Source organism: Phocoena phocoena, chromosome 5, assembly GCF_963924675.1.
Source record: "Phocoena phocoena chromosome 5, mPhoPho1.1, whole genome shotgun sequence".
In the NCBI taxonomy this organism is placed as follows: Eukaryota; Metazoa; Chordata; class Mammalia; order Artiodactyla; family Phocoenidae; genus Phocoena; species Phocoena phocoena.
Window position 1 is genome coordinate 36,219,131 of NC_089223.1, and position 23,326 is coordinate 36,242,456.

Below are 23,326 nucleotides of genomic sequence, written 5' to 3' on the forward strand. Positions count from 1 at the left end.
GTTGAGTAGTGGCAGCAAAGAATGCATGAGCAGTAAAGCCTAAAATGTTTGCCATCTGCCCCTTCACAGACAAGGTTTGTCAATCCCTGAATTATTAAACAAGAAAAACAAAGGATGAATTTTAAAGTTCATTTTGGAGTGTTTCATTTAAAGGATTACTTCTGAAATAATTTCTTCTGGAATATACAAGTCTTTCAGTAACACCAAATTTCTCTCTCACCAGCTTACTTGCCTTGAGGGGAAAGATGGAAAATCTCCACTTTTATCTCTTAATTATCTAATTTTAATGCCTGTCTCCCTTATTCAAAAAGATTAGCATAATGTAGTGTGTAGTGAGAAGCGTCCCAAGGGGGCAGCCTGCAGATTCCAGTGCTGCGCATTCTACGATGTTACCCGCTGTCTTCAGGGCTCAACTTCCCCATCTCCAATACCTTGCCTGGACTAACAGTTAACAGCCTCAAAAGGGTGGCAAAACAGAACGTGTTGGTGGAAGTTCGGGAGCTGTACGAGGCATAAAAACCATGCCAGTCACTGGTTCCAGCTGCATCTTCAATGGAATAATGGCCTTCACACTACAATTCTTTAATTTTAGTTTGAAATAAATGGGAAAAGACAGGATGTGAGAGAGATGGCAGAGCAGAAGAAAACATTAGAAGAAGCTCTGGGATTAAAAACTCCCAAGGCACAGTGAGTCCAGCCAACTTCCCTGAGCTATCTACTCCAGCAGGCGGGTGTGGTTTTTGGAAAATATGAAGAATTAAGCCAGTGGCTGCTATTAAAGGTCAGAACTTACTGTTCCTCAAATGTCCTGGTTCTTTAGAAGTCTGGTGGGAGACTGCACGACTAGATTTGAGTACCTTTATTTAAATAAAAGGACATCTGTTAGGTTGACAGCCTTGATGAAATTAAACTGAGATCTTCAAATGAAGGTAGAGTGAACATCTTGTCTGATGTCTTATTCCTTTGAATTTAAAACCTCTTAGGGGATCTCCCACTAATTAAGGCTGCTGCACCCACTCTGCCCTCAGGTGGATGTTGCTTCCCGCACAACTCTGGGCCAATCATAGATTCAACAACTATTCTCTTACAATGAAATAGCTGAAAAATGACAGGAACATTCACATTAGACTTTACCAAAATCTGGAGGATAACAGAACAGAAATAAGCAGGTAATACGCAACCAGATCATTTCATTGACAAATTACAACTTGTCTCACTTCAGCTTGGGGTCCCTGGTTATCTGCAGATCCGCTGCCAGGGAAGATATGCCATCATCCCAAGACTTCTCTCATCCTGCCCAAGAGGGAGGCTCTGAGAGCCCAGGGCCCACCCATGAAGCATGAGGGACATCAGCTAAGTCCACCTCTTTCAGGAGAGCCCCTGCCTCGCTACCGGTGACTTCCACAGCATAACCCTGGAAGAACACAACCCAATCATCCTAGCATTCCTCTAACATATGCATGTTTTGTTTGTTTGTTTTTTTGGCCGCACTGCACAGCTCACAGGATCTCAGTTCCCCGACCAAGGATTGAAGCCGGGCCCTTGACAGGGAAAGCACGGACCACTGGACCACCAGGAAATTCCCAAACACACTCTTAAAGTAGCAGGCATTTTACTGTTACCCAAAAATAGGGATGTCTAAAAGAATGGACAGGGTCTTTACTCCTCACAAAGTGTCTTCACTTGGGGGGAAGGCTAATACCACAAAAAAAAGTTTTTTTTTATAATTTTGGAGTCAGACTAAGTGTTCAAAGCACTCTGTAAAGAAGGATTTGCTTATTTTTAGGAAAGCAGTCACCATATCCCTAATCACAGACACAGAAGAAATTTTAGTTTGTAACAATCATGGGAAAAGTCATTTTTAAAACAATACTCAATATATCTTGGAAGGGTCGAAAATCCCAGAAACTCAATAAAGCAATCCAAGAGAATTCTTAGTAAGAGAAACCTAGGTAAAGAAAAACGTACCTTACCCAAACGTTTTGGTCTGAGACCTCAAGAAACTACCTAAATAATCTACAAAATGAGATATTATCAAGGACATACAACTCATGTTATAATTAAAAAAAAAAACAAACAGGAATGACACCCTGAAAGAAGGAAAAATAAAATAAAAATGTGTCTATTTACTCATCTTCTAATCATATTCCCACATTCACACCAAAAAATAACCCTAAGACTAGTTCTGTAACTTAACAGGGGTTTGGGTTACACAGATGTATGCATTGTCAAAACACAGCAGTCCACTTAAGATTTGTACATTTTGTGGCAAGTAAATTTTATGGCAGAAGGGAAAAAAGAAAACCCTGTATATAAACACTTAACTTTAGTTAATGACATACAAGCTGAAGTATTTAGGAGAAAGTACACTGATATCTGCAACTGACATAAAAAGCACAAAAGACAAATTACTGGATGGATACAGCAAGGAAGAGATGAACAGACATATGGTAACACAAGTATAGTAAAGTGTTAATAATATAATCTGGCAATGAGGCTTTTTCCTGTGGAATTCTTTCAACTTTTCTGTTTGAAAATGTTCCTATTACAATATTAAGGAAAACCACCACAAGAATAAATTAGTAAATATGGTAGGATCTGAAAGGCTGCCACATGCAGGGAGCTCCCACATCTTTCATCAGACACATTCAGAGAATTCTGGTGCAATCTGAAGTTTTATCAGAAAGGGATACCTGGGAAGCATATGGTCCTCTATCAAATAGCACGGTGGACTTTGCAAGGAAAGGAACTAAAGAAAGGTCCTGAACTTCTGAGACACAGATCGCATTTGCGGTGAGCAGAATTGAAACAGCTTGAGTGGCTGTGTGCATGCTGCATGAGTGCTATCTGTGCAAGCACGCTGAGCAAAACCTTACCTCACTGCTTCAAAATCGTTCTCTGGCTTCTGCTTTTTGCTCTACTGAGAAACTACAAGTGATCCAGCAGAGATACATAGACACATTTGTAGGAGTGAGTTTCAGGCTCCCATCTGCAAAGCTTTCAGGTCAATCTCCCTAGCAACCACCGAGAAGACAATTCACCTTTCCCGCCTCCCTCCTCCAATCTTCAACTTTTAAAAAAATTGTTGCTGTTCCCTATTTGCGAACTAGGTTGTTTGTGAGGTTTTGGAAAATTAATCTTCTTTGGTTCCTGTCCTATTTCTTCATGTACTGATTTAGTGCCTATAAAGGAATGACCAGAATCACATTTCCTTCTTTATATTTCAGAGTGTTTTTCTTGCAAGTCCTTCCCTACAAAATTACCAGGCCAGAAAGCTTTGGGCTTTAAGGAGGGCCTGATTCTATGGTTTTATTTTCCCTAGTTTGAGTTACATCTGATATCTAAACTACAAAAGGCCCAGATTTTAGAAACGCATTTGACACAAGTAAATCTGTAATACAATAGGTGGTTACCTTATACCTACCAATCTCCCTTTCTGTATATTTTTTCCCTCGAACTAGTTCAAAATGCTACTGCAATCAACCTCGTCCCTGCCAGATATATTGAGGCTCAAGTCACTCAGAATTCTTTCCTTGCTCCTTTAAAAGGCTCACCTTAGTTCTCCGTTAACTCACCCTCGGCACCTCTGACCCCTCTACCACCTTCCGCTACAGCAACCAGACTCAAGGTCTCCAAATGGAGACTGCTGTTTGTCAGTCTCCTACCATGGTTTCGTTGAATTTGGGGGAAGGCAGAGAGGATGCTGAGCAATACAGGACAGGACAGAACACTCTGGTAACTGGCATAGTAAGCTGGTTAAAAGCATGGTCTCTAGAGTTAGTGAGGGTTCAAACTGGGCTCTGCCACTTCCTAGCTGTGATCATTTGGGCAAGTCATTTAATCTCTCTGCGTCTCAGATACATCAGCCGTTAAAAGGGGTGGTGCTAATGACAGTACCAATTCCCTAAGATTAACATGAGGATTAAGTGAGCTAATGACTGCTGAAGTGCACAGTAAACAGAGAGCACTCAACTGGGTAAGAAAGAAGCCTGAAAATGTCCCCCAGATGTACCTCCAGCCCTAAAAAGAATACTGTGCTCTTTATCTATCCACTCGGGATCGATACTTCCCTAATTCGCAACTTGTATCCATCCAAGCCCTTGCCTGTGCCATGGCCCCTCTGCTTCAACAAATCCTTTCCTTACCACACTCAGAAGTGTTTCTTCCATTTTCAGAATTTCTATGAGAAGTCTGACCACTCCTCCCTTTTCTACAGGGCAGTGTAATCCACACGGTACCTAGCAGTGTCTTGCGCACTATGTCCCAAACATGGCCCAATAACTCACATTTGGGGCCAGCACCGACTGAGCTGGAGTCTGATGACAATGCACAGGTGCTCGCTGAAGCACAAATATCCCCAGGCCTATGAACTAGGGGGGCCCTGCAGAGAAGGGGTCCTCAAGCATGGCACTACTGACACTCTAAGCCAAATCATTCTTCATTGTGGGGACTGTCCTGTGCCCTGTAGGAAGTGTAACAGGACCACCTGCCTCTATCTTAGAGAACAGTAGCACATCCTCCTCCCTGCTGTGACAATCAAATATACCAGAAATGTCAAATATCCCTGGGGGCGGGGGTGGGAAAATACCCTAGATACCCTCCTCCTCCTTCCTTTCCCTTCCTCCCCCGAGTTGAGAGCCACTACAGTAGAGAATGAGAAATATTCTCAAGTCACTGTTATTTTCTACTGAGAAAGCGGACTGAAAACAAACATGGAGATCTTTCTTAATAGCTACATTTGTGAAAGGGACCTTTGGGACTCTTGTGACTAGCTATGGTCAACCGCATAAGTCACAAACTCTAAGCTCTAGTTTCCTCTTCTTTAAGATGGAGATAATTGTACCAAAGGTTTAGGGCTGCTGTAAGAATTCAATTACCTAATGCATACAATTACCTTAGCCCAGTGCCTGGCACATAGTTAAGTATTTAATAACTGCGAGCTATTATTAACAAATACATACAGCTGGAGTCCAAGAACTGGGCAAAGCAACACAGGCATTGGTCTCCCTACCCCTGTGCTTTCTATGCTCCTCCCACTCTTCTCCTACCCAAGGAGAAACCAAAATAATTCAATATCAAACACAATACGATGGTTTCTAGAGCTGGCAGCATACAGAGCAGGTAAGAGAACAGCAGAAAACAAGGAGAATCCAAGGATGGTATGAGAAGTGTGGTGTCCTGCAGCAGAGGCAATGGGGTGCATGCATTTCATACTAAAAAGAGGTAGAAGGATGTCTGCTTTGTCCCACAATGAGTTTCTTATATGGAAGCAGCATCCTGGAGGAGGATACGGGGTAAAAAGGATTTCACATCTTTATCCACAAAGGTTCATACATATCTCCCCTTCCAAATACTACAGGATTTGCCTGAATTACAAATACCCCACAACTTCAAACAGTTGCATTCTCTCCCTCATTCTCCATGTGGCGACCAAGTTGTGGGGAAAAGGTACTTGCCAGTGCTGGGCATTAGTAAAGACTGACCTCACATTTCTTCTGCACATTTCTTCACCCTGAGAGGAATTTTACACATACCGTGTTTCCCTATTCTCCCTCCCTTTTTCTGTTTCACAGTCACAGTTGAGTTAAAAGACAGACGGACATACACATACAATCATATTCCACTTTCTCCATCCTTCCTTTGTTTATGAGTAAACCAAGGAACATTGGCCATATGGATAAGTGTATGAGGATAAGACAATTAAATGAAAAGTCTGGAGTAGATTAGTAGAGGCTGTGTGTCAAGCTGTCACTTGCTGTGTAACCTGGGTCAGTCAGTTAATCTCCACAAGCCTCAGTTTCTTCATCCGTGCAATAGGAGTGATAATCTCTTGTCATACAGATTCAGGGATATCAAATACGCAAAGTTCCTGGCTCCGAATATAATGGAATGCTCAATAAATGACTGTTATTATCACATACTGAAACTATACATAAAGTCTCTGTCCTTCAAAGTGTCCAAGTTTACCAACAGAAATACTCCCAAAATAATTCATTTTTTTCCACATTCTCCTCCTATTAAACCTAAAGATGCCCTACACCACTCCTCCCTCCTGCCAAAACAAAAAACTAACTTGAGTATAGGATAAACCATCTTATTCAAGCATGGTTTGTATGCTTTGTTTCATCAATTGCACTGTTTTCCATTATTGTTCCAAATTTTTGACATTTTGGTACTGTAAGTGAAGAAACATTCTGGGTGCAGCCTGGGGGTTTAACCTTCATCACATGATTTTCATTACTGCTTCTGCTGCTTTCTGTGTTCCAAACCCATTTTGGGGAGAAAATCAGTAATTAGGAAACTATCTATGCTTTTTAAACTTCCCAACACCTACTGAAATAACCACCCACTCTTACCAGCTCAACTATGAAAATACAATGGGGGAAAAAAATCATTTTTGAATTAAATCAGAAATGTTTTCCTCAAGTAAATAAGTAATTTCAGTGACCCTTGCTGTCCTACAGTTTGGGCACAATTTTTAAAGGAATTCTATAAAAATATAAGTATCTGAATTTTCTATTCCTGATAATTTAAACAAATTTGATTGAGATTTACAAAGTTAAGGCAATTGTCAAAAATCTATTTTCTTGTTTATTTTATTTTTTTTTATTTTTGGGGGGAGGGGCCACGCCACATGGCATGCAGGATCCTAGTTCCCCCGATCTCGATCGAACCCATGCCCCCTGCAGTGGAAGTGCAGAGTCCTAACCACTGAACCGCCAGGGAACACCTAATTTTCTTGCTGATTTTAAAATGATACTAATAGGAAAAAAACAAAAAAGCAATTTTTCAAACTAATATTTAAAAGCATGACTAGAAATAATGATTTCAGTCTGCATATATGATTTCAACTTCTCCTACTGAGGCAATGTTTGGGTTCTGTGTGAACATGCATGAACACTATCTGCAAGTGTGAATAGAAAAGAAAAAATCCTACAAGGGGTCTTCAATTATTATGAATTTGTGAGCTACACTAGCTCTTCAACTATGACAGTCTTATAAGTAAATATGAACGAGTGAAGTTCATAACTATGGTATTCAGTGTGGTTTCCATAACCAGAACCATGAACAGGCTGCAATATCTATTAAACCCAAGTGGCAGTGTGTTAATATCTCCATTACTACCCTGGCTTCTATAGCACAATGTATAAAATAACACCTTGCTTTAGTCAATATGAACTGGGCTATTTTCAGCTTTTAAAAAATGTATTCTTAGCATGGCGTTTCCAAGCATAAAAGATCTGAAAGTCTTATCTGTTCCTTTTCAAATTTAAGAGATAATGACAATCTCAAAAACTCACAACAGCCTAAAGTAATCCCAACCTCATCTTCTTTTCCCCGTTCATTGACTAAATCACTTATCAAATGTATACAAAGAATAGTTCAACTATGTGAAAACATTTAATGTATAAAGAAAAAAGCTGAAAAGGAACAAAAAGAATATCTTTAGTTAAGTTGTTGAGATTTAAGGAAGATATTTCTCTTTCGTCTTAATTACAATTAACTTTAATAAACTGCTGCTTTTATTTTACTGAACTACAAAAATATTTTTAAAGAGCGTAAATTATATCTTTTATGGTCAAGGAAAAGCAAATGACCAAAAAGTCTGCTAGAAAGTGAGATACTATGCACAGCAATACAGAGACTGCAAAATGCTGTTTCTGCCCAAAGCCAGATGTGAATCACCTACAAAAACACGATTCCAGTTAGAGTTATATTAATAATACATTCATCCATGACAAGAGCAAATGTACATTTTCACTTCTTTCTGGAGAAACTGAGGCAAACAGGATTTCCCAAATGTCTCCAACATAAATGAGTGGTGTCTGTCTGGTGATTCAGGAGGCCCTGGCACTGGGACTTACCCTTTTCCATTCCACGAAAATCTAAAAAAAACAGAGATCCTGTTTAAAACTTTAATACTTCTGAAAAACAGGATGAGGTTTTATAAGTTTGTTAGGAAGTCACCCTATTAAAAGCCCCAGTTTTTGACAAAATACTCAGGCTGATCTTGAAAAATATACATGAAAAAAATATCCATGAAAATTCTGAAAGCATGAAGGGTAAAGAAAGATTAGCTCTTTCACATATTAAGACATATTAGAAAGTTACAATCATTGAGTTTGATGGTGGTTCTTGAACAGAGATCAAAATGTTTTGTCTGGGGGCAGGCTGGGAGGGGGGCTGGACCACCCCTCCCACTCCTTAAACCAAAATAGTATCCATGTGGATGAAAGATGTAAAGATATATCTTTTATTTTTTAAAAAAATATCACCAATACTCAAAGAAAACTGGAAGTATACATAAGAAACTAATACCTTCAAGGGGAGCGATCTAAAATGAAGACGTAACAGTTTTGAATATCTACACACCAAAAGCATTGCAACCACATTTGTAAAGCAAAAGCTTCAGAAGATACTAGGAGAAACAGAAATTCTCTAATTGTATTAGATCTTTATTCATCTCCCAGTCTACGGCAGAATAAATGGACAAAGAATATAGAAATAATGTAAAATAGGTCTAATGTACAAACCCATGTTTAACTCTGGACCCTGAAAATAAAGAATACACCTTCTTTTCACATATTCACAATACAGTCACAAAATTACCATATATCATGCCACAAAAGGTATCGAACTAAATACATCTATTTGAAAATAACTATAAAACAGAGGTACAAAAGAGATAAGGTGATAATGAGCACAGGATCCTTGAAGCAACTCTATATAATCAAATAAAGCCGTGATGCATGCAGAGGATAAGAACTTTCAGTTCCTCTAGTAGTTTGCTGTGATCACATTTTTTTTTTTAAGAAGCCACAGAATCCCTTGAGAAAAAGGTACTTAAAACCATCTGCTACTTCCTAAAATATCCAAAGTAGAACATTATTTTCTATTTCTATATATACTAAAAGAACACCACCTTCTACTATATTTTCATGTTTACTTATCTTCAATGAGAAGCTCATTCCCGGGCTTTGCTTAAACCTCTTAACATATATAAATTATTTCTTCAAGATCAGAGATGGAGGTCATCTTTCACCCCACTCCCCATAACAGCCTTTCACATGTATAAAAAGATGCTTTGTAGATTAACCTTTTAAAATAGCCAGGCTTAAAAACCCTCCACAACAGTCTAAATCTTCATTCCTTTATGACTGTCCTCACTGAGCTAGGACTTCTCTAATTCTATCACATCCTTTATTTGATGGCTTCCAAACTAAGGAAAATGTCCTCTCAAATTTCTTTCCCACGTTTAACTTGTTTATATTTATGCACCAATTAAAGCAAACTTTTAGAAAACATAGTCTCTATTTTTAAAGTTCAAGTTATGTTGTTATGGAACTCATTTTGCCTTCATGAAAATTTAAAAAAAAATTTTTTTTAATAGGGCTGAGTTTTGGTAGAATTCACAAAGACAATTAAATTTTTATTTTGAGAAACTGCCACATGACGGCTATTTCCTAAAACCATACTTACCCTGTTTAAAAATGCCATCCTTCCCACCAATATCACTTATTACATTCTGAAAGGACAATTAAATCTAACTTGTCATGATTTGCATTTTCTCCATTTCAGGTTAACTTCCTCGAACGTCCTCATGGCGCACGTGAAAACAAGTTCCCCACACTCCCTTATTCTCTGCCCAGGCCCGGCTGGATTTTTGTCATAGTACCTAACACAGTCTGCCGTTGTGTTGCTGCCAGCTTGTTTGCTGGTTTTCTGTCTCCCTGTGGGGAGGGAGACCCCGGATCTGTCTGAAGAAGCTCAGAGCCCTGCACACGCTGCAGCTGGCTCTGAGGGAGCAGTGAGGCTCCATCGATACAGGATACAGAGAACCAATATTAAAAGCACTGTCCACGCACGTGAATTGGCCACAGGCATAAAGCTATTAATACTGATACGTAATCTTTAAGTAGGTAAAAATTAATACTCAGAAGCAGTTAATTCTGATAACATGTCCTCCAAAGCAGAAGACACACTGGGCAGACTCATTCAAGGCAGCTGTGCAGTGGACAATGAACCAGGGCCTCACAGCCTTTTTTTAAAAAACAGAACGGCAGTGGAGTGCTAAAAAGATGATCCGCTATCACTACCATCACACATGCACATACAGATAACTTCACAGCATTTCATGAAATATTCCTGTTTGTAAAATAGATGTATCTTTTCCTGAAAGTTGGAGCACACCACCGACTGAGGGCACGTGGTCACCACCTTCCCCTGGCAGGACCCAAGTTTCAATGATAATTTCCAGAAGCTTCATTTAGATAACATATCTTTGCATGTGAGGCTGTAGTGAATGAAAACAGCTAATTTCTGCCTGAATGTTTTTATTATAAAGTGTATTGAAGTTAACAATTTCTAGGACCATTTTGCAGTTATGAAATAAAGGAGTTATATTTAATAATATATTTGTGATATTTGAATTGTGGGTTGGAAGTTTCTTTTGCGATTTTGACAACAGCATGCACTGATACTTTAAATTTGGTATTTTTTAAACATTCCTTGATAAGTTTCTTCATCAAAAAGCCCAATCAATTTTAAAAATACCAAAAGGGATTTTCTTTATAGGAAAAAAGAGTTGTGTTTTTAAGACATATATAAATTTAAAACATTTTCTAATAATCAAATGCAAAATTGATCACATCTCAGAACCACTACTTTCACAGCCCAGCTGACTGTGAGAATAGTACATAAATCACAAGAAACTGAATGAATTATATCGGTTTAAACATGGGCTATGGGTGAGCATATATTTTAGAAAACAGTTTGGTGGTTTCTCAAAAGGTTAATAAGTACAAAACTGTCATAAGACCCAGCAATTCCACTCATAGTGTACCTAACCAAGAAAAAGAAAAACATAGTCTACACAAAGACCTGAACGCAAATGTTCATAGCAGCATTATTCAAATACCCCCCCCAAAAGGCAAAACACTGGAAAAAACCAGTCTATCTATCCAGACAACAGAATTAATTACTCAGCAATTAAAAGGACAGAGCTGGGCTTCCCTGGTGGTGCAGTGGTTGAGAGTCCGCCTGCCGATGCAGAGGACGCGGGTTCGTGCCCCGGTCCGGGAAGATCCCACATGCCGCGGAGCGGCTGGGCCCGTGAGCCATGGCTGCTGAGCCTACGCGTCCAGAGGCTGTGCTCCACAACGGGAGAGGCCACAACAGTGAGAGGCCCGCGTACCGCAAAAAAAAAAGAGCTACTGACACATGCTATGCCACAGATGAACTTCAAAAAATTATGTGAGTGAAAAAAGCCAGATGCAAGAAACTACAAGATTCCGTGTACATGAGACACCCACAAAAGGCAAATTAACACCCAAAATGTAGATTAATGGTTGGATGGGTCAATGAGGGATCTTACTGGGAGGATAAAATGTTCTAAAATTGATTAATGATGATGTTTGCATCAGTAAAGTAACTAAAAATCACTGAACTGTATACCTGAAATGGTCAACTTTTAAGATATGTAAAATATACCTCAAAGTTGTAAAGAAAACAAACAAAAAAAGCTGGGCTGCGAAAAAGCGTAAAGTGACAAGTAACATGGGAGAGAAAAGATCTGGTGAATGTGCCCCACCCCCTTTGCAAAAAAAAAAAAAAAAGTAATTTACCAAGCTACCAAAAGACCAAAAGTGGTGAAGCTTCTACTTTGCTCTTTAAAATAATGGGTAATACTAATACCTTAGGGGTTTCACCACAGAATTACGGGCGAAGTCAGATAGAAACCAAGTTTTATTCTAGGCTTATCATGAGAACTGTCAAGATTTTTAAAGCCTACAAATTAAACTCACATGAAGTAAATCTAATGATTTTCACTTTATCCTTAGAAAAATATGACTGTTAAAATGAGAAAAATACAAAGATGTTTGTAAGAAAAGGCCCCTGTCACGAGGGTTAAAACAAAACCCCTACACAATCAGCAATATGATAGAAATGATCATATTCAATCTTTTATAACTTCCCATCTAGGGCTTTTTGCCTTCTGGGCATAGCTCCGATTTAAAAACAAAAACTAAGTTTAATTGGTTTACTCTGAACTTTACTAAAACCAAGTGACACAGACCACTGTTTATTCTTCCCAACATCCTCAGGTAGCAGAACTCCATTTCGAAACAAATATAACATACTGGGTTTCATTCTACCCTTTTACTATCCTAATGTTAGTAAATGTTGCTGCCTGATTTTTTCCATCTGGTACAAAGTTTATACTTACACAGATTTTCTTAATGGAGAGCTAGCATAAGTATGGTTGAACTCTAAGAGGGAACTGAGTGGGAAAGGGAGATACACAGCTTATAAAAGATTAACAGAAAAACATAATTCCTAGAAGTGTAAATGCTAGGTCAAAGTTACTTGAAAAAAACATAAAACAAGAGCTTTAGCTATTGTTTTACTGTCTAGAACTTTGAACCAATAAATATGTTTTTAACCAAAAAAAAAAACTTACTTAAAACATCCTATTAACTCAGTAAGAGGTTATTTTCCTTTAAAGAAAAAAATTAAAATCATGGACTCAAATTTTTATTAGCATTTTGGCAGCTTAAGTTACCAACTTACTAGGTAGACCACCTTAGAAATGTAAATGTCTAAGGTAAAATATTAGTTTGTCAATCATGAGACAAAAATATGTAATTTCTGTAAAGCTGGAAAAGAAACAAGTTTCATACTTTTATACAAAATAATGGGAACTGGTTAATTTTAAAAATACCACTTTCCATAAATTTTTAAAATACCACTTTCCATAAATTCACATCCAGAGCAAATCAGGTACACCTGTATTTTTAAAGCAAAGAGAATGGGGAGAGGGAGAGAAGCCATTTAACAAGTTATCCAGATGCACGTTATTCACGATGAAAGTCACATGACAGTCTCAGCTATCACCACCACAAAAACATATGCCCCAAATCAAAATTTAATTACACTGCACAACAGAGTTTGTGAATTGTGCTTCATATTTTATCAACTGCTCTGCTTTTGACAGGACAGTTTCCTGAAGGAAAGTTCCAAGAATTGAAAAGTTACAACACCCACATACCAGAAAGTGTTTCCTGAATTTTGTTACAGGAACTGACTTCTGCTATAATTTTAACATTTACTTCCCATAGGAGCCCCATTTTAAAATTTTTGTTGCATATTATTTGTTCAATGACAGTACACCTAGACAATGCTCTTCTTTAAAAGAAAGGAAAAAAACCCAAACTTTTATTTCAGTTTCAAAAGTTTGGATATAATTGACCAATTCACAGTTATAACTTTTCTCTAGGAACAAAAACAACTGCCTCCTGGGACTTCCCTGGTGGCGCAGTGGTTGGCAGTCCTCCTGCCAGTGCAGGGGACACGGGTTCAAGCCCTAGTCTGGGAAGATCCCACACGCCACAGAGCAACTGAGCCCGCGTGCTGCAACTGCTGGGCCTCCGTGCCACAGCTACTGAGGCCTAGGAGCCTAAGAGCCTGTGCTCCGAAACAAGAGAAGCCACCGCAACGAGAAGCCCAACGGCCCCCACTTGCAGCAACTTAGAGAAGGCCTGTGCGCAGCAACGAAGACCCGATGCAGCCAAAAATAAATAAATAAAAATTAAAAACAAAACAACTGCCACCTGATGAACGGGGGATGGGGGTGGGGGGGATGTTGAAGAGTGAGTTAGTAGTTTGGGGAGGGAGACCAGAGCGGATAGAAAAGGGTAAATTAAGTATCCAGGTCCTTAAGAAACAATTTTTAGGAAAGTGCTGCTGGATTAAACATTGCACATTACTTCTTGGTACCTTCCTTTCATTTTTTAAATATAGGTGCATTTGGACATTTCAACTAATAGAGTTTATAATAAGTACATAAATTTATAGAGGTAGATATCTACCTTCTGTACCAACCTCTTGTCTATTTCAATGGGGAGGGTGTGTATATATGAATATATATTAAATCAAAATGTAACTGCATTACACGACATAGTTTATATGATACTGTATCTCCCTCACACACACCCCATTTCACAAAGTGTTGTAGGTGGGCCTCTGGCCTCAGACCCAGCAGGGCTCCACCCAAGCTCCACCCTGGACCTGCCTAAAAGGAATCTCTGGGGGGAGGGGAGAGCAGAATCTGCATGTTAAGAAGCACTCATGCTGTTTCTTGTGTCTAATCCAGTTTGAGAACTTTGAGCTTAATATAACCACACTGCCCCTAAAATATTCCTTCACTTTTATTTGTTTAATTGCCAATCGAGCTGTAAGCAATACTGAAAAGAAAGGCAAGATCCTTTTGGGTAAAATAAAGGCGAACCAGTGACTCAGGAGTCACATCCTTAACTCTCCCCAGCCCACCCAAACAAAGGATCATGTGGCCTGCAGGTCTCCAAGCATTCATCATCACATGAGCCACTGTGGAGGAAGAACAATCCTTGGTACTTTTAGAATGTGGTCGAACTATGGGTGCCCTCTGGAAATACAATACCTAATACCAAAATAAAGACAATTTAGCTGTCAATAGAAATACAATATATTTCTCCCTTCTGTTTGCTTCAGTTCCTTTTGACAAGACGTCACTATTGGGATTTCCTCTTAATATATTAAATCTGACATCAAATTACTGCTTTAAGAACCTGATAGGAGTCCAATCTGGTTAAATTAAAAACGAAGCCAATAAACCAATGCAAGAAAACAACAGACGTTCACCATTGAAAAAGGCTTTCAGGATATTAAGTCTGCTGGCTTTGTGGCCATCAGGTTAAGCTTTAACTCACTGCGGATAGATAGGAAAAGGGAAAAGTTTGCACAGGAGCAGGATTCTCAACACTGATCACTGCCAAGACACAAAAAGTCAGCACTGGGATGTTTATTAAAGTTAATTTTTACTTTTGGGTCTCCAAGGACATTAACACTAAAAGTTATAAATCTTATTCTCCACCCCCTCCACTAGAGGCCTAAAGCTAAACTTCATCTGGTACATATATATTTGAGCAAGACATTACTTTGCATTCTAGTTGCTATATTATTTTGAGCAAATGAATACAGGTTATGTTCATATTAAAATGCATGAAGAACAATCAGAAGCAGAGCTAAAATACAACTTTAGCTTTCAATTTTTTTTTAACTTAAGTAAAAAGGACAGGTAATCATTTAAGCTGTAAAAGTTATGCACCCACCCCATATCAATAAAATGTAACTGAACCCACAACAAAGAGATTATGACACCCAAGCTTGCTATGTTTGTACTTCTGAGCCAAGAAACATTGTCCTAAAGGTGCAGGCTGTATTTCCAAGTAGTACGGAAGTAAAGTCAGAATACACTGTCGCCTACAGTCCTTCTCACCACATCTCACATACAGGACTTGCCCTTTCAGAAGACAGATTTTGGAAATAAGTTTATTTTCCTATCTTGGAAAGCAAACAAAATAGAGAAATTTGCTAACAGAAAACTAAGTTTATATATTAGAAGCAATCAAGTTGTATGTTATACCTCAAAGCTGTAATGAAGCAAACCAGCTTTATAACTCCTCCATTTTACAGCTATTAAGTAATAGATGGATTTGAATGCTCAAAACAAATAAGTGACAGTGCCCAGATGGGAGAGATTTCTCTCTTATCCATGATTAAGATAATTAGCATATTTGACATTTAAGTTGCTTAGGTGTAGCATTCACTAAATTCCATTTTCAAAACAGTATAGAACCAGCTATTGAATACTTTTTCATGGTATAGTATAGAATCCCCTAACTCTCTTGAGAGACCACTTGTGTTAATTTTTTTATTTTTTTTTTTTGCCAAAGAAGATCCCCATAAATCAGCTGAATGAAAAAAATGACTCAATCCTCCTTCCATCTTCATCATGGAAGAACCTCTAGTCTGAGTCAGGAAGCTCAGCAGGGCTCTCAGGATGAACTAGAAGGAAATCATTTAAGAAACCTCTTCTGTCAAGGACACAGTTTACAATGGTATCTTAAGGGAAAAAATGAAGACATTCACTGGGTCAAAATACTGCATAAATTATTTCCCTCTTGAAATCACTTCCTTGAACTGCACTTTCCAAAACATCAAGCATTCTTCTTTGATATTTGCTCATATTAAATCAGAGCTTTTTTGCTTTCATGAATTTTCTTCCAAGGTAATCTTTACAAAGCTCATAAACTGGGGGTGGGGACAGAGGACGGAGCAAAACTGGTTCCATACCAGTTTAAGAGCATTGCTTTTTGTCGTGGAAAATTTCCCCCACCAGAGTAAGAGATCCACCAAAAACCGGCTTCATAATAATCTTGGGAACAATCTAACTTTCCTCTATTATTTTTTTTTAAACATCATTAACTTTAGTCAAATTTAAACAAACAAACAAAAACCTGTGGGAGAGTTACCTAAACTTAATTTCCTTCTGCAGTTTGTGTGAAAGAGCTTTTGAGACATGCTCAGCCACCAGAAGCTACTCTTCTAAAGAAGCAAGTTCAACTCCCCCAACTCTCATTCACGCACCCTCCCCCTGCTACACACACACACACCCTGGGGGGAGGTGGGCCAGGGCTTCTCCAGTAGCACAAGGTGCATTTAAAACCAGTTAATCCCTGATGATGGTAGTTGAAGAGATGTAAGTATTCCTTTCTAAAATTCAGGGATTGCTTCAACGAAGGGGTTAGCAGAGATGGAGAACCAAAGCCCTCCTTTCTCTTTTATCCATCAACACACTCCTCAATATAAGGCAAGCTAATCCTCATAGAAAAGGATAGATCTACAAACTGATGGGATTCTATGCCCACCCCTACCCATCATAGGTTTACCAGTCCTCAAAAGAGGGTGTGCCAGGCTGTATACTCCTATAAAAGCACCGTCTCCAAGTGCTTTAGATCAGAATTTGGAAACTAAAGCCATGATCTGTAACTATTTCACCTTAAAGCAAGGAAGCCTAGTCAATTTATCTGTTTTGCTTATAGATTCCAAAGGAAGCACACACTGATCTGAGAGGGGAGGCATAGAATATGCCCTGCTTTAACTTATGTTGCACTTCTAAATGACGGCCTTTCTCCACAATTCTGAAAAGGCAAAGCAGATATTTAATGTTCTCAAAATACTGACCCTAAATCTAATTTTTAAAACTTAGGGAATTGACCTTTCATTCAATAAATGTCTTCCATATCTAGCGGAAGAAATCAACCACAAAGCAAAACAAAATAATCAATTTCCTACTTTTAGGTTTTAAAATGGAGAAGAATATGCAACCTCAATTTATGGAAATTCACAAGCCTAGAGATTTAAGCGGTCCCTCCCTCATTCAAAGTACTTCTAGCCTATGCAAGGAATACTAAAAATGTGAGACAATGTCTTAAGGAGCTGACTACAGAGAAGAAATACACATGAAAAATTAGTCATGCACCATCCATCAACATCAAGTGAAGACTATTACCTTATAACAATAACAAATAATAAGAGAATAGTGCCATGGTCAGCTCATTTATTCACTACCAGTGCTACAAAATTCAGTTTCGTCTAAGTTTCCATCTATCTCTTCTACTCAAAAACAAACAAAAAAATCCCACCACCTAATTATTTAAACAGTGCACAATGGTTAGAACTGAGCTATGAATGCTATGAATATTCAGATCCAATGAGTCCAAGAATCTAAATTAATTGTTTCAAAAGCAAACAGATGCTGACACACAGGCAAGATTTTACTGCCCCAGATTATACATCACAGATGATGGCTGCGTTTCTCTTAGCACTACTCAGGCAGAGTGGCCCAGCTTTGGGGTTTCCTGAAATCCAAAAATACCTGCAATTTTCTCCATATATTCTCTCTGGGGATCTCAAAGATTACCTATTCTCCCACAAACACAATGTCTAAGTGAGTTTGGACCACATTCCAGCTGTAAGTGAAAAAATGCACATTTACCACTTGAGAGATACACTCCCATGATGCAGACTAAGAAAATAGCAAGACAGCATGGCCTTGGGGACTTCCCTGGCAGTTCACTCATTAAGACTCTGCACTTCCAATGCAGGGGGCGCAGGTTCAATCCCTGGTCAGGGAGCTAAGTTCCCAGGTGCCACGCAGTGAGGCCAAAAAATTAAAAAAAAAAAAAAAGACATCGTGGCTTTGTTCCTAGTTCAAGGGCACATCTGAAGGCCAGGCAGAAAAGCAGACTATGTACAGTCCTCCTATTTCAATTACTAGCAAATTGAACTACCATACTGATAACTCGGATTTTTACATCTTGTAGCAAAGTACTTTTAGCAGAAATTGCTTTTTGCGCATTTAGACTGAGGCGTTGCAGCTCCCTTTCAACACCTCATCTCAGCATTAAAGAGGCAGCCTGGAAGTAAGGAAATGCTGCAGGGCAGCTCAAAAGTCAGGCAGGCACCGCTCTACCTGTGTGACCTCAAGCAAGAAACAGACTGGCTGAGCCTCAGTTTCCTGAACAAATGTGAAAAAATACAAGTACTTACCTATTTAAGCAACTGAGAAGAGTCAAAGAGGTAATCCAATTACAGTTGCTGTGCCTGGCACACAGCAGTGTCCAATTTAGCTATTACCTCATTTTATTCTTAATTAATTTAAGGGTTCAGACACTGAAATCACTCACATCTGAGTTCAAATCCCAGCTTTCTATTATTGAGCTCTGTTAGATACCATTTAATTTCTTAGACCACAGTGTCAATCTAAGGTTTTGATGCCATGGACCCTTTTGGCAGTTAAATTTCAGTCAAGGTTAGCATAAATAAAGATGCAACTCTTCTCATCCAAGTTTTCCTACTAAATGGCCTCAAGTTAAGAACCTCTCTCTTAGAACAGCCAATAAAATGGGGGCAGGGGATAAACCACTGAGTCTAGAGGATTAAATATACAAAGCACATAGAGGCGCTCTATATAGTGAAGTTCTTTTTCTTCCTAGAAAGTTCTATCTCTTAGGAAAAAATTTCAAAGTCTCATCAAGTCCAAACTTTAAGCTTAAAGCATCTATTTCTCTGAGTGACCTATCTGGGTCTTCAGACCTGAAATGTGTTTAGCCTTGTAAGATTTCCCCCAAATCACTATATTACATCAAAAAGCAACTTGAGGAGCTCTCATTAATTTAAATGCGACACCAAAGTACTTTCCAGTAAAACTGAAAGTTTAAAAAGAATGTATATCTAAATTGTAGGCTTCCTTTAGCACCAACTGCTGTCACAACTAAAATGAAATCATACACAACAGTTTGAATTTCATAAAAATCACTAATGCCTTGTCATCACTCTTAAAGCCTCATTACAAAAAAGTAACAAACCATGGAAAGTCAGGGCTGGAGGTTCTTACAATAGCGTTCCTCTGACAGCAACTGCAGTTCATTATCCTCTCCCCTTCACCAACCCCGATACATTCCTGGTCTTTGCCTACTCAGCAGATTCACGCAAGCTGTGCCGTTTTATGTGCAATCGTACATTCTGGCAGTAAAATTTCCAGTCACTTACCAGGCAAATTCTCAACCACCTCCCCCAAGGCGAACTGTTTCACATTAATCGATTTCTAAAATTCTGCTCAAGGCATTAGCGGAGAGGGGGAAAAAAAAATCAGGAGAACCAGAAGGAGGTGCACAAAGAAACTAAAGGACAATTTGGGCAAAGGCAGACAAGTTAAATCAACTATTTTTCTGAAAATAATTATTTTTGGAAGAGAAATTTAACTTTAATCTTAACTTTAACTCAACCCCCTCCTCTCTGCAGAAATTGTCTATTATGTTCTCCAAACTGTTTTTTATCTGACATAAAGAACCACAGCATCAGGAATGATGAGAAAGCAATGACAAAGCTGCTTCCTGCTCGTCCTCTTCGCAGCACCCCGACCCTTCCCTTGCAACCTTCAATTCTCCTAGCCACTAACATATTTTAAAAGTTTCTCTCGGTGCCTGCCTTACCTTGACTGGGCTGCCATAATTCAGTTTATAGAGCTCAAGGTCTCCTGTCCATCAGAGCCTTCAACCCGCGGCCCTTCTGCCAGCGCCGCGCTCACCATTTGCCGGGGCCGGGTGGGGACGATTCCCCAGCGCGACTACCCGATTTTACCGGACTACCTGCTCCCGAGCCCGGGCGTCCTCAGCGCAGCCTCGGGCTCCGAGCGTATTGGCTCGCGCTAATCCTGATGGACATCCGGGCACTGGGACCTCTGCAGGCAAACTACACTCTGGACCGGCCCGGGGAGCTTCGCGTCTGAATTCAGACCGAGTGAGATCCCTCCGGGCGATTCCGGAGAAAGGAAATCGAAGGGCTCCCTTCGCGCAAAGCCCACCAACGCACAGCTTCCGCCAAGCAGCACTAGAACTCCGGCCCGCGTCACAAGGTAAAGGAAATCGTCCTTCGCCTCTGTTAAAGTTGTCCGAGTTCGCCTGGACACCCCCTTCAACAAAGTTCTGGTGGTACGGTCCGCCTCCTTAAAAGGGCACGGCGCTCCACCGGCCCAGCCCGAGGCTGCGCCGGGCGGGGGCACAGAACCCGAGCGCCGACGCAGCCCAGCTGGCCCGACCGCGGCGGAGCCCCGCCTGCAGGCTCCTGGCTACCGCTCTCTTGTCAGGTTTTAACAACGTACAAACACACACTGCCGGAACACGCAGTACCCGGGCGGTCAGAACTCCAACCCCAATTTGAATATTTGTTGAATATTGGGTCCCAAGAGGCTGAAGTGAACAAGGAATAAAACCACAGCAGTAAAACACGTTCGCTACGTTTGATCGTGCCAATGCTTGCAGTCAGGAAATGTGCAACTAACGCACACTTGTTTGACTTTGTTAGCTTTCAGTTTTGATTTCGTTACATTGAAACAAATATGTACAAAGCGCCGTCTCTTTTTAAAAAAAAAAAAACGCCCTCTCTTTTATTGGACAACATTCAAATTAAAAGGAAACAGCAACTCAGATGGTACTTGAAGAAGTAATTAAGGAACTGACAAATTTTTAGAAAATGACTGAGAATGCAAGCCAACAGTATATTAAACACTGTAAGTACAAGCGAAACCGTGTCCTACTAAGGGGGCCAGGGAAGGCATTTAAATTTAAACTGTGCCTAAAGCTAAGCAGGGAAAAACGTCGTTGAGCAGGACAGAGGTTGGGCTTCAGCGTCTCATGCGGACCAGCAGCACACTGTAGGAGCTGCAAACTCCAAATGGAGTGAATGCCGGCCCCGTGGACTCCCCATTCTACCTAGAATCATGACAGTGACACCATCTCACAAAGAGATACTCCACACTGTACTGCTAAGGAGCCATGGATAGACATGTTGACATCTGCACAAAAACTGCAAAGCTGGGAGGTGGGGGCTGGTGGGTGGAAGGCCCAAAGCATCTCTATGGTGGGTCTCAAAGTGTGATTCGTGGTCTCCTGGGAGTCCCCAGGACCTTCTCAGAGGTCAAGCTATTTTTAGAATAACACAAAGACATTATTTGTCTTTTTCACTGTGCTGACATTTGCACTGATGGTGCAAAAGCAATTGTGGGGAAACTGCTGGCACCTTAGCACTAATCAAGGCAGTGGCTCTTCACTCATTAGCAGTTTAAAAAAGAAAAAAAGGTCAGTTTTCTTTACACATGTCCTTAATGAAGCGAGCAGTAAGAATTACTACTTTTCTTAAATCTTGACCCTTGAGTACAGGTCATTTTAATGTTCTTTGTGACAAAATGGGAAGTCCACATGAAGCACTCTGCTACTGCAGAGTGAAGTACAGTGGTTGTCTAGAAGAAAAGCACTTGTATAACTGAGTTGCAAGCTGAAATAGCTGTTTTTTTCATGGACTACCATTTCTAAAGAAATGGTAGTCCATGAAAAAAAATTGAAAGAACAAGTGAGGAACAACTGAAAGAACAATTGACAAACTGTGGTTATTCTGACTTGGGTATTTGGTAATCATTTTCTCAAAAATGAACAAAGTGAGTCTGTTTCTTCAAGGAAAACAACTGACAGTATTTATTGCCAATGATAAAATTTGAGTTTTCAAGCATTTTGGAAAATGACATCTGCCACTGCGAGCCTGTCAGCTTCCCAATACTTAAAGACTTTTCCGATGAGGTAAGGACAGTAATGAATGTGGTTTTAGAAGACCTGTGTACGGACTTCCCTGGTGGCACAGTGGTTAAGAATCTGCCTGCCAAGGCAGGGGACACGGGTTCGAGCCCTGGTCCACAAAGATCAGACATGCCACGGAGCAACTAAGCCCGTGTGCCGCAACTACTGAGCCTGCACTCTAAAGTCCGCGAGCAACAACTACTGAGCCCACGCTCTAGAGCCCGTGAGCCACAACTACTGACTAAGCCTGTGACCCACAACTACTGAAGCCCACACGGCTATACCCTGTGCTCCGCAACAAGAGACGCCACCATAGTGAGAAGCCAGCACACCACAACAGAGTAGCCCCTGCTCGCCACAACTAGAAAAAGCCCATGCACAGCAACGAAGACCCAATGCAACCAAAACTTAATTAATTAATTAATTAAATTTTAAAAAAAGAAGACCTGCGTAACTCAGTGACCAAAATTTTCTAAACAGTACAAAACTGTGGGGCTTCCCTGGTGGCACAGTGGAAGAATCCGCCTGCCAGTGCAGGGGACACGTGATTGAGCTGTGGTCTGAGAAGATCCCACATGCCGCGGAGCAACTAAGCCCGTGCACCACAACTACCGAGCCTGCGCTCTAGAGCCCATGAGCCACAACTACTGAGCCCACATGCCACAACTACTGAAGCCCGCACACCTAGAGCCCATGCTCTGCAACGAGAAGCCACCACAATGAGAAGCCTGTGCGCCACAATGAAAGAGTAGCCCCAGCGCACCACAACTACAGAAAGCCCACGCACAGCAACAAAGACCCAACACAGCCATAAATAAATTAATTAAATAATTTTTTTTTAAATCGTGCACGGGTAAAAGATCCATTGAAAGTGCAGGACAGACCAATGGATTTTAATATATCAAAAAAAAAGTTCAATGATATGATTTCAAATTCCACATTGCAACTAACCTTTAAGAAACTATGACTTGTAGAGTTTTGATATAATATCAAAAAAGGTATTAAAATACTCCTCCATTTTCTGTGAGGCTGCATCTTCTTCATATATTTCAACCAAAATAACGTTGCAACACATTGAACACAGAAGCAGATGAGAATCTGGCTGTCTTCTATTAGTTTGGACAGTAAAGAGATTTGCATAAATGTAAAATAATGCCACTCCTCTTATTAAATTTTTTATTTTGGAAATAGTTTTTTTTCCAAATAAAAATATTATTTAAGTTAACAGGTAATGGGTTTATTATTTTAAAGAATTTTAAATATCTCAATTTTAATTTTTAATATAGCAAGTGTCAATAGATAAAACACACACA

The 23,326-nt window shown here is 39.8% G+C and overlaps 1 protein-coding gene across 2 annotated transcripts in view; it reads right to left on the bottom strand.

Moving 5' to 3' along the window:
- Window positions 1-20,068, bottom strand: part of AFF1 (ALF transcription elongation factor 1) — a 121,572-nt gene extending 101,504 nt beyond the window's left edge. For both annotated transcript variants that reach the window (XM_065877333.1, XM_065877332.1), the window contains exon 1: window positions 19,878-20,068. In XM_065877333.1, coding sequence (XP_065733405.1) covers window positions 19,878-19,894 — 17 coding nt within the window. In that variant the 5' untranslated portion in view covers window positions 19,895-20,068. The remainder of the gene's footprint in view (window positions 1-19,877) is intronic.
- Between the last annotated feature and the right edge of the window lie 3,258 nt (window positions 20,069-23,326).